General features: G+C 51.8%; 1 protein-coding gene across 4 annotated transcripts in view; it reads left to right on the forward strand.

The window, feature by feature from the left end:
- Xrcc1 (X-ray repair cross complementing 1) overlaps positions 1 to 11,361 on the forward strand; it is a 21,618-nt gene that overhangs the window by 7,063 nt on the left and 3,194 nt on the right. For 2 of the 4 annotated variants that reach the window (XM_026786518.1, XM_005361111.3), the window contains exons 3-12: positions 2,795 to 2,911; positions 6,087 to 6,245; positions 6,830 to 6,904; positions 7,000 to 7,111; positions 7,474 to 7,583; positions 7,662 to 7,761; positions 7,923 to 8,181; positions 8,439 to 8,555; positions 10,921 to 11,014; positions 11,150 to 11,279. In XM_026786518.1, the coding sequence (XP_026642319.1) occupies positions 2,795 to 2,911; positions 6,087 to 6,245; positions 6,830 to 6,904; positions 7,000 to 7,111; positions 7,474 to 7,583; positions 7,662 to 7,761; positions 7,923 to 8,181; positions 8,439 to 8,555; positions 10,921 to 11,014; positions 11,150 to 11,279 (1,273 nt within the window). Of the gene's footprint in view, positions 1 to 2,794; positions 2,912 to 6,086; positions 6,246 to 6,829; positions 6,905 to 6,999; positions 7,112 to 7,473; positions 7,762 to 7,922; positions 8,182 to 8,438; positions 8,556 to 10,920; positions 11,015 to 11,149; positions 11,280 to 11,361 lie in introns of all 4 variants that reach the window. The other 2 variants (XM_026786516.1, XM_026786517.1) reach the window with 2 other exon arrangements.

The raw sequence follows: 11,361 nt of genomic DNA on the forward strand, positions 1-11,361 counted from the left end.
TGGAGGAAATGAAAGAAGGATATTAAATGAATCATTGCTGAAGCTGGGGAGCACAAGACAGCTGAGTATTCAAAACTCAGCTGTGGTACAACCACTTCCTGCTCAAGGCTGGTCGCCTGTGAAAAGGAGGCGATTGCAGCACCTGCACTGGCAGCCCTGGTGGAAGAGTAGGTTTTGCATTGTTTCCACTGTTAATGACGTGAGCACTCAGTTCTGCTTTGTTGTCTTATGTGGTGCTGAGTATTGGGCCCAGGGCCCTGAGCAGGCTAGACAAACACTTCGCCATTGACCCACATCCCAGCCCTGTTCTCTGAAACATGGCCTTGCTAAGTTACCCCATCTGTTCTTGAACGCATTCTGTGGCCCAGGCAGGCCTCGAACTCTGGATTCACCTCCCAAGTAGCTGCGCTTGAAGGCCCAGCTGGCCTTGGTTTTGTTTTGGGGCATCTAAGCTTTCTATGGGAGGGACATCACCACGACTCCCCCTTTTCAACTGAGGACACTCCTCAGAAACAGTGCCTGGTTTAGAATGGCAGAGGAGGTCAGGGCAGGTGGCAGTAGATAGGCAGTCAAAAAAGATTGGCTTTATCTTTATGCATGTGTCTGAGGGGTAGGTGCATTTAGTGCAGGTGCCTGCAGAGGCATCAGGTCCCTGGGGACCTAGGGTTACATGAGGTTATGAACTTCCTGTGGGTTTGAGGAGCTCTGGCAATTGAGCCACCTCTGCAGCCCTGACCTTGAACTTCTGATCCTCTTCGGGAAGTTCTCACCTGAGGGAAGGAGAGCAGGATGAACTCTTTATGAGTTTGAAGTTTTTACTGAGCCACAGAGTTCTGGCTGGGAGCACGCACTCCCGTGATCACATGTCTAAGAGGCCCCGAGCTGAGTGAGCAGGGCATTGTAAAGGTAAAGCCATCCGTTAACATGGGCTGTGATGGCTGCTAGCAAGCATGACAGGACGTGTACTTTATTTAATAAGATTACGGCACAGCAGTGTCACCACACAGAGTGACGGCGCGGGAGTTCTGGTTCCCGTAGAGCGCTGTGCATACCTGACGGTCAGGCTGACCTCAGTATTCGCCTGAGGTCGGGTAGGAGTGAGCAGATGTGGTTTTCTCATTTCAGCGACTCAACACGCAGAGTACTGAAATTACAGACATGCTCCACCATGTCTGTTTATGCGTTACTGGGGCTTGAACTCAGGGTTCCTGCATCCTAGGCAAACACTCCACCAACTGGACTACGTCCGAAGCCCAAGACTAGGCACCTTTGAGGGCGGTCATAAGTCTTCATCCTAGGACCTATAAAAGACCTCAGACGGGACAGCAGGAGACTTCCCGTTGCCCATCCTGCCTGCCTACATCCACACCTTTCTGTGCCTGCAGCCCTCGGGCCAGAGCCGCAGGTCCTTTGGTGAGAGTCTTCATAAACAGCTTTCTGTCTGTGAATAATGAGTATCCAGTAATGCTCCTGCTCCTAGATAACAGATTCAGTAGAAAGCCTGGGGCTTTTCTAGGCCAGCACCTGACAAAACCGCTCCAGTCAAAGGAAACAGGCCAGGCAGAGTGGCTCCTACCTGCAATTCCAGCACCTGGGAGGCAGAACCAGGGGGATCCCCACAAGTCCAAGGTGTGCTTGCTACAAAATGAGACTCTATCTGTCATGTCCCCCATCCCCACCCCCAACACACACACTGAAAGAAAATTAAAAATTAGCGTGTAAAAATGGAGCTGCTGTAGCCCACGCTTGTTATCTCAGCTTTTGGGTTTGTGTAGCTTGGACTACTACAGAAAATGGAAACAGGTCAGTCAGCAAGTTGGTTTTGTTTTGTTTTGTTTGTTTTGTTTTTTAAGACAGGGTTTTTCTGTGTAACAACCCTGACTGTTGCCGGGCTGTGGTGGTGCATGCCTTTAATCCCAGCACTTGGGAGGCAGAGGCAGGCGGATCTCTGTGAGTTCGAGGCCAGCCTGGTCTACAAAGGGAGTTCCAGGACAGGCTCCAAAGCTACAGAGAAACCCTGTCTCAAAAAAACCAAAAAAAAAAAAAAAAAAAAAAAAACAAAAAAAAAAAAACCTGACTGTCCTGGAACTTTCTCGTAGTCCAGGTTGGCCTTGAACTCAGAGTCCCTCCCGCCTTTGCCTCCCGAGTGCTGGGATTAAAGGCTTGCGCCTCCGCCTGGCACTTATTCTTTTAGAAGGCCAGGGTTTGATTACCAGCACCCAGATGGCAGCTCCCAACTATCTAACTCCAGTTCCAGAGGATCTGACACCCATTCCAGGCCTCTGCAGGGACTAGGAAAGCATATGGTACAGAGACTACATCCAGGCAGATCCTTGACTTGAGGAGCCCTCAGTTTATAGAGGAAGCAAGGGCACGTAGCTAGGATTCCAGGGTAGGGCTTGGTGACGAGCAGAACCCAAGGAGCCTCTGGCTTGCATCAGTTTGTCCAGGAACCTCTATGTGTCCTTTGTATGACAACCCAGCTATACCTTTGGCAATTGCCACCGAGGAGAGCTACATGGCAGGCAGTGGTCGAGGTGGGGGTATGGAGATGTGTTGGTGAAGCAACTGTACGGTGTGGGTGGGGTGTGAGTATTCATTCAGTGAATTCTGCTCCATGCCCTGTCCCAGCGTGCCTGTCAGAGACATAATGACGCTGCTCAGTTCTGGTCCCTACTGGCACGTAGGTGACATTCCAGGGCACATTGTAGCCCAGGTGGATATTATCTCTTTCTGTCCCCTGTTCCAAAGCAGGCCAGGGCGGAACTCATGGTGGCCTTTCTCTGCCCCACAGTTGGAGAAGGAGGAGCAGATACACAGTATAGACATTGGGAACGATGGCTCAGCCTTTGTAGAGGTGCTGGTGGGCAGCTCGGCTGGAGGGGCCACAGCTGGTGAACAGGACTATGAGGTAAGCAGGGCTGGGAGATGAAGACGTCCCCATATCTCCATCACTGTCCCCCATGCTTACTCGAGGGTGGGGGAGCCACCCAGCCAACCTTCTGGAGGGTCCCAGGTGCTGAGGAGGTAGTAAGCACAGGGTGAGGGGCTGATCATCGGGGAAGGGCCAGGCTGCCAGGGTGAATAGCAGCAAGAGGCTCTCTGGTTGTAAAATCTAGCTGCAGCCTGAGCATGAAGCTGCTTTCGTCAGGTTGCCAAGACTCTCACAGGTGGCCTGGGAACTGAGGCTCCACAATGTCCATCACCACTGGTAGCCTGTCTATTTGTGATTGATTCTTTAACTTTTTACTTATTTGAGATGGGTCTCTCCTTTTGTCCCGGCAGTTCCCCTGTCTCAGCCTCCCTCAGCTGGGACTGTAGGGCCCAGTCCCCCAAGCCTCACAGGTCCTGTTTTGACTGGTGGAATTCAGTATAGCTCAGAGTATTAGCTTACTGGTTTACTAGTGAAATGAAAGTAAAAATTAAACTTGCCCTGATAGAATTGACAAGTCTAAGTCTAAGCCAGTTTCTACAAGATGTTTTCTTTCTGTGAAATTAGTGTGTTGGGGGGGATTGGGGGGAAGGTGGGAGGGGTTCTGGGACTTGAGAGTTCAGATTATACCAGCCTTGGTCTTTACTGCACAGACTACATAGACAGGTGTGTGATGTATTTATCTAATTATTCTTTAACAATAGAAACTTGGGAGTCAGATATCCAGGTAAGAACCTAAATGATCAGAGACATAACGCAGAAGCAACCAGTGACCTCCTCTCTCTCTCTTATTTCTTCATCCAAAAGTAGCCAAGACCCTCTCTTAGCCCTACCCTACTAGTTCCTGTCTCTATCTGTCCTCAATCTTCCAAAACTACTATGGTTAACTTTGGTCAGCTGGTAGCTCCACCCTCTAATTCAAAGCAGATTTTTATTAATTAGCAGCCTTAGAAGCGTCAGAATGTGATCAAAATATCCCACAAGAGTTGTGCCTGCTACAAATAGAGACTCCCCTCCTTTTTTTGTTTGTTTGTTTTCTTTTTTTGTTTGTTTTTTTTGGTTTTTCGAGACAGGGTTTCTCTGTGGCTTTGGAGCCTGTCCTGGAACTAGCTCTGTAGACCAGGCTGGTCTCGAACTCACAGAGATCCACCTGCCTCTGCCTCCCAAGTGCTGGGATTAAAGGCGTGCGCCACCATCGCCCGGCTCCCCTCCTTTTTTTAAAGATAGGATCTCATGTAGACCCAGCTTCTATCTGACAGTTATCTGGAGGGGCCTTGATTGACAGCTTTCTTTTGGGTTTGGCCCAGTGATCAGAAGTGACATCACTCCATCCAGCATTAGTAGCTTTAGCAGTAGCTAGTATAGGAAGTTGCATGGAAGAAATACTGTAGCTCTCATCCCCTGGATTGGCCTCCCCCTCCCCTTTATGCCTCTTCCCTCTTCCCCCTCTCTGCATCCTCTGCCCCTCCCTGTGTTTTGTTTTTTTTTTGTTTTTTTTCGAGACAGGGTTTCTCTGTTGCTTTGGTGCCCGTCCAGGAACTAGCTCTCGTAGACCAGGCTGGCCTTGAACTCCCAGAGATCCGCCTGCTCCCTGTGATTTTTTTAAGAAAAGATCTTATGTAGCCCAGGTTTGTCCCAAACTTACTATGTTATTAAGCCTGGCCTTGCACACTGACCTGCTGCCAACACCCCAAGTGCGGGTTAGGGGGTATGTCACCACTCCTGGCTCCCCAACCCGCTCCTTCGCTGACTTTGAACCTAGCTATGTTTAAGAGTGACCTTGCCCTCTGAACCTCCTGCCTCCACCTCAGATTACAAGTGTTTAGGACCACATCCAGTTTTATGCTGTACAAGTGATTTAACTCCAGCTGCCTGTCTGAGGCAAACACCAGCTGAGCCGCACCCTCCCCCTTCCCTCTCACTGTGTCCCTTAGACCCTCTTGAGCTTGTGAGCTTCTTACCTTAGCCTCTTGTACTAGAATTACAGGGTTGCGCTCCCCACCACACACACACACACGCGCGCACGCGCATGACCGACCACCTGGCTCTCACCTCTCTTTAAGAAGGGAAGAAAAGTCTTTCCCAGAACCCCTGAGCAGCCTTTGTGTTCTGTCTGATTGTCAGAGCTGTATCATGGTCTAGCCATTTTCAGAAGGGTGGGCTTGCTTGGACCAATCTGGATTTAGTCCATTGTGTTGGGCACATAGCTCTCTCTTTGTCTATACCTAGTGGCCAATTTTGATTGTCATTTGTTCCTTCATCTGCTGTCTGTATCAGCATTTATTTCCTTGAACTCTGAGTTTGTTTGTTTTTTGGGACCGGGTTGCTCTGTGTAGCTTTGGCTCTCCTGGAACCCACTCTGTAGACCAGGCTGGCCTCAGACTCAGAGATTCCCCCTGCCTCTGCCTCCTAAGTACTAGGATTAAAGGTGTATACCGCCATTGCCCAACTTGGCTTGTTTATTTTTCAAAACAAGGTTGGGGCTACCCACGTTCTTGCCTCTGTGGTGGCCCTGCCATGACCTGGAGCCAGAGACCATGCCCATTATTTTTGTGGACAGAATTTAATATAAGAATGTAGTTACCAACTGTTACTGTAAGATTGGGGTCTGGTGAAGAAAAGGCAGGCAGCTGTCACCCCTGGAGTGAGGAATAGAAGGCCTGTTGGAAGGATGGACACGCCTGTCACGGTGTAGAGGGGTCATGGGGCTGAAACACATCCTAAAGAGCAGGTGTGTCACCGAGAGAGGGGTTAGTGTAGGATGCTGCAAACTGTCTGGTGTGGCTTAAGGATCTGGAGTAGACCGCCCGTCACCTGCAGCTTGCAGCCTCTCTAGCTCCCCCTCTTGGCAGAGCCTAGTAAGTAAGGCACAGCTGGTCCTCAGAGATGCTTTGCCACCCAAGCTGACTGCACAGGGCCACCCCTGCCTGTGGTATGGGAAGGGAAGCATCACTTAATAATTGACGCTGCTCTCTCCATCTTGGGATTTGGGTCTCTTATTTTTGGCATCCTGTAATTCTCCTGGCCTTTGAGCTGACTCGTTTGAATCCTGTGCCTCTCGCTGAGACTCTTCTGCTGGGATTCCTTAGGGCATGTGGTCCTCTGTATTGTCATCTAGCTCTGTTCCTCACTCATTATGTTGTCTCCTACCTAGGTCCTTCTGGTCACCTCCTCTTTCATGTCCCCTTCTGAGAGTCGAAGTGGTTCAAATCCCAACCGCGTTCGTTTCTTTGGACCTGACAAGTTAGTCCGGGCTGCAGCAGAGAAGCGCTGGGATCGTGTTAAAATTGTGTGCAGCCAGCCATACAGCAAGGTACCTTAGTGCAGAAGCAGAGAAACGGTCCAGGGAAGGGGGTGCCTGAGGGACCCGTCTTGAGTCTGGAGAGCTGGGAGCAGTGGACAGCTGCTGCCCCTGTCGGATTGTGATCTCTGTGTTCCCAGCAATGGGTTTGAGGTCCTTCAGTGACAAGCAGCTTAGTTTAGTTCTCTGGAGGGAGTGTTAGAGGGTGAATGGAGGCCCATTAGTGTTTAATCTCTGTCTCCATCACACTGAGGCCCGGAACTCAGGTGCCTCCCTTCTAGTTCTGCATCCAGACAACAGAGGAGCCAAGAGCCCTGGGCAGTTCTGCATTCCAGAACTGGCTCCAGAGAGAGATAGAGCACGTGGAAGTGGACTTGCTGCCCACAACCTGACTTCCATTTACAGTGAAGGTGAAAGAGTCAGTGCAGGTCGAGGGCTGAGCCCTGATCTTGTCCACAGTTAGGGCACAGGGAGGTTTAATGTTATCATCACGGTCGCCTCCCTGGGCACCTGCTACAGCTGAGCTAGCAAGGGCTTCCCTCCTTGAAGGGACATGAGAGCCTAGGTCTGTCCTACCCAGAAACTTCCTATTCCAGGACTCACCCTATGGCCTGAGTTTTGTGAGGTTTCACAGCCCTCCAGACAAAGAGGAGGTGGAGGCTCCATCCCAGGTAAGCAGCACCTGTCACCCCCAGAACCTTCTCCCTGCCTCTCCACCCCTGCCCGCCAGCACCTTTCCCACAGCACTGACCTTGCGGAACCTTAGAAGGTGACAGTGACCAAGCTCGGCCAGTTCCGTGTGAAAGAGGAGGATGACAGTGCCAATTCCCTAAAACCAGGGGCTCTCTTCTTCAGTCGCATCAACAAGACATCTTCAGGTGCGTGTGGGGCTGGAGCTGACAAAGTGTTCACTTAGCATGGAGCCCTGGCTTCAGCACAGGGGAAATGAGGCAGGGGGTCCTCCTCGGGTAGGAAGAAAGTTTGAGTTCAGCATAGACTGAATGATACCTGACTGGTCTTAACAAAAGGAAGCCTAAATGCTGAGGGGTTTGGCTAGATCCCTGGGTCTGGGGCGATGCTGTCCAGGGAGGAAGGCTGGAGCCTGGCCTGCTGGGTCTGAGGAGGAGGGTCTAGATCCTGGGTCCCCTCTGGGTGTGGGAGTGACAGGACACCTGGTGAGAGGTGCTGGAGTGTCCTTGCCCCTGCCTTCTTATCCTCAGCTCACTGTCTCCCTCTATAGCCTCTGCTAGCGACCCAGCAGGACCCAGCTATGCAGCAGCTACACTGCAGGCCTCAAACGCAGGCTCCTCTGCCTCTCCGGTCTCCAAGGCTTTGGGTAGCTCTTCCAAGGTGAGTTCATCAGACACTGGGGTATGGGGAATGAGAGAAGCTGGAAGCCTCAGCCCATCCCTGCCTCCTCAACCTCAGGAGTCTCCCAAAGGGAAGAGGAAACTGGACTTGAACCTAGAAGACAGGAAGCCTCCCAGCAAACCTTCAGCAGGGCCACCTGCCCTCAAGAGACCCAAATGTAAGCAATCTGGGTTCCTTAATTCTGCAGAGACTCAGGCTTGTGTGTCAAAAGGGAAGGGCTGGGGGTCTTGACCCCGCCATCTAAGAAGGGCAGTGGGGAGCTGGTGCTGGTGCACAGCCCCAGGGATGCCACTGAACTTCTCTTCTTTGACTCCACAGTGCCTATTCCTAGTCGCTCCCCAGCTGGAGCCCCAGCCTCTGCCTCAGCACAGAAGGCGGTCCTAGGGAAGCCCCAGGGAGAAAGCTCTGAGCCCAGGGTAGCCCGAGCTGGCCCCCAGGATCTGGGGAAGATTCTGCAGGGTGTGGTGGTGGTGCTCAGTGGCTTCCAGAACCCCTTCCGCTCAGAGCTGCGGGACAAAGCCCTGGAGCTGGGCGCCAAGTATCGGCCAGACTGGACTCCAGACAGCACACATCTCATGTAGGCCTCTGTCCCTCCGTGCCACCCACCCATTCCCTGTGCTGCCCTGCGCACCCTCTTGCTTTCATTCTGTCCCTGTAGCGCTACCCCCTTTCCCTCCCTGCTTCCTTCTGTCTGTCTGTCTTTGCCTCCTTAGTTCTCTGGAGGCTGCCTGGCTCTCTCTGCTTTCTGCCTCCTTCCCTTAGCCCCATATCTCTCTCACCCTGTCCCATTTGTTGGTCAGATCACATCTGACATCCCTATATTGCACCCCCCAGCTGTGCCTTTGCCAACACTCCCAAGTACAGCCAGGTCCTGGGCCTCGGAGGCCGTATTGTGCGGAAAGAGTGGGTGCTGGACTGCTACCGGATGCGGCGCCGGCTGCCCTCCCGGAGGTAAGGCCTCACTATGCCCCCCACCAGGCAGCTCACACACCTGCTTTCTCTCAGCCCAGAGCTGGGCGATGCAGAGCCTGGCGCCAGCTAGGTAAGCTCAGATGATCTCAACCAGCATGAGCTGGTTTCAGCGAGAGGTGTAGGGCCTGCAGGTGGTGGGTCACAGATTCTGTGACAACTGTATTGTATAGAAGGGAAAGGACACTGTAGGTTGCTGCTATTCAGAACTGGTCTTGAAGCCTCCACTGGGTGCCAGGCAGAGCTGTCACTGAAATGAGGACCTGGATGTTGAGCCCTGCACTAACCATCTCTCACTCCAGTGTCAGAACTGTTAGGACCCAGCTTGGGGAGCTCAGGAAGGCCGCAGGGAGGGAGAACCTTGCAGGATGAGAAGCATGTGTAGTAGGCAGGCATAGGGCATGCTGGGCTGCAGAAAAGCAGGCATAGGCAGCCATGTCCATCTCCGAGGATGCAGTGGGAAGTGGAAGACCACTGGGCTACTGACAGCAGGAGAAAGGGAGATTTTTGATCTGGAGAAGAGCGGTCGGATCCAAGGGCTGAGGATGGGGTGAGACTTGAGTCACAGGATGTCGCTTGAGTGCGTTCAGAAGTAGGGCTCGGGGCTGGAGAGATGGCTCAAGTGGTTAAGAGCATTGCCTGCTTTTCCAAAGGTCCTGAGTTCAATTTCCAGCAACCACATGGTGGCTCACAACCATCTGTAATGAGGTCTGGTGCCCTCTTCTGGCCTGCAGATATACACACAGACAGAATATTGTATACATAATAAATAAATAAATATTTTTAAAAAAAAAGAAGTAGGGCTCAACCAGGCATACTTGTATCAGCAGGACCAAGACAGGAAGGTGGTGGGTCAGCTGACCTGGAGGAGGCAGTGGACTCCACATTGTGTTTGGTATCCACACACCCCTGGGAGCTAGTTATCTAGCTTTAGCATCAATCACCGCTCCAGTGATCACCCTGAACGAATGTGAGGGTGTTCGTGGGCTCTCTTATCCCACATGTGTGTCAGAGTGGGGCCTGGTTTCAGCATACACACACAGTCACACACGCATGCATGCACGCACACACACACACACACACAATATTGAGGATCAAAATTGGTTGGGGCTGGAGAGATGGCTCAGTGGTTAAGAGCACTGGCTGCTCTTCCAGAGGACCTGGGTTCAATTTCCAGTGCCCACAACAGTCTGTAACTCCAGTCTCAGAGTATCCGATGACTTCTTCTAGTCATTGTGGACACCAGGCACACATATGATGGGTATAGCCATACATGCAGGAAAACACTGATACATGTAAAACAGAAATGAGTAAATCTTTAAAAATATGCATATACACAAGTTGCTTAAACAGAACCGCAGTGTTTACATAAAAAGTGCATATTTTTCCATATACTTTAAAAAATGTATTACTATTTAATGATGTGTATGACTATATATCTGTGTGGGGGTATGCATGTGTGTGTTCAGGTACCTGAGGAGGCCAATGGTGTCAGATCCCTTAAAGCTAGAGGCAGTTGTGAGCCGCTAGATGTGGGTGCTGGAAATCAAACTTGGGTCCTCTGTGAGCAGTACAAACTTTAACCATTGAACCATTTCTCCAGCCTCGTGTGTGTGTGTGTGTGTGTGTGTGTGTGTGTGTGTGTGTGTGTGTTGCTAGGAACTGAACCCAAGGCTTCCACATGCTAAGCAATTGCTAAGCCACACTCCAGCCCCTCACTGGGGGATTCTAGGCAGGGGCTCTGCTACTGTGCTGTATCCCTAGTCTTCCTTTCAGGTTTTATTTTGAGGGAGGTCTTACTAAGTTACCTAGGCTGGACTTGAGTTCACTCTGTAGCCCAGGCAAGCTTTGCACTTGCAATCCTCCTGCTTGCTTCAGCGTTCTGAGTAGTAGGATTGCAGATGGCCCACCAGGCCAGCTCCTCTCATATTCTGAATCCTCTCTAGATGGTTTGTAACCAGCACTGTGTAGGTGCCATGTGAGACCTAACCATACTGTTAGCGGGTAATTAGCAAGCCTGTGAATGGTTAGTGCAGACGCCGCTTTTCTCTGCTATTGGCTGAATGTACAGGTGCAAGGACCCCAGAGTCAGAGTTCCACCTGAGATCTCCCCTACTGATCATCCTCCTCCTCTGAGTCTCAAAGGGAAGACTGGCTCCCATTCCTCTGTCCTCTCTCAGATGGGACAGATCTTCCCCAAGAGGGAAAGAGTCTGTGGGTGGCTGAGCTGCCTGGCATGCTGTGGACCCCCCTGGTGCTGGGGAGGGGGCAGGGACAGTGGATTCCTACTGCTCCCCCCCCCCCAGTTCTTTCTTAGTTCTGTGCCTGAGGCCAATTTCTCCCCTAGGTACCTCATGGCAGGTCTTGGCTCCAGCAGTGAGGACGAGGGGGACTCTCCCAGTGAGAGCGGTGAAGATGAAACTCCCAAGCTTCCCCATAAGGTCTGATGCCCCTACCTGGTCAGGAGGTCTGCTGGGAGCTGACCAGGCTGTGCTACCTCGGTCTCCCGCTTCTGCCCCTCCTGGTTGTCCACAGCCTCACACTGCTCCTGAACTCACCCAGCCCTCCTTCCTCAGCGGCCCCAGGCCAAAGCCAAAACTCAGGCAGCAGGACCTAGCTCACCAAAAAGACCACCAACTCCAAAAGAGACGAAAGCACCCTCACCAGGACCCCAGGACAATAGTGACACTGAGGGGGAACAGTCAGGTTAGAGTCTGAGTGAGGGGGAGGTTTGTATTCCTATTTCTGTGGGGAGGAGGAGAGGTGGGCTTGGACTCCTGGGTCTGAG

The sequence above is a fragment of the Microtus ochrogaster genome, linkage group LG4 (genome assembly GCF_000317375.1).
Source record: "Microtus ochrogaster isolate Prairie Vole_2 linkage group LG4, MicOch1.0, whole genome shotgun sequence".
Classification (NCBI taxonomy): domain Eukaryota; kingdom Metazoa; phylum Chordata; class Mammalia; order Rodentia; family Cricetidae; genus Microtus; species Microtus ochrogaster.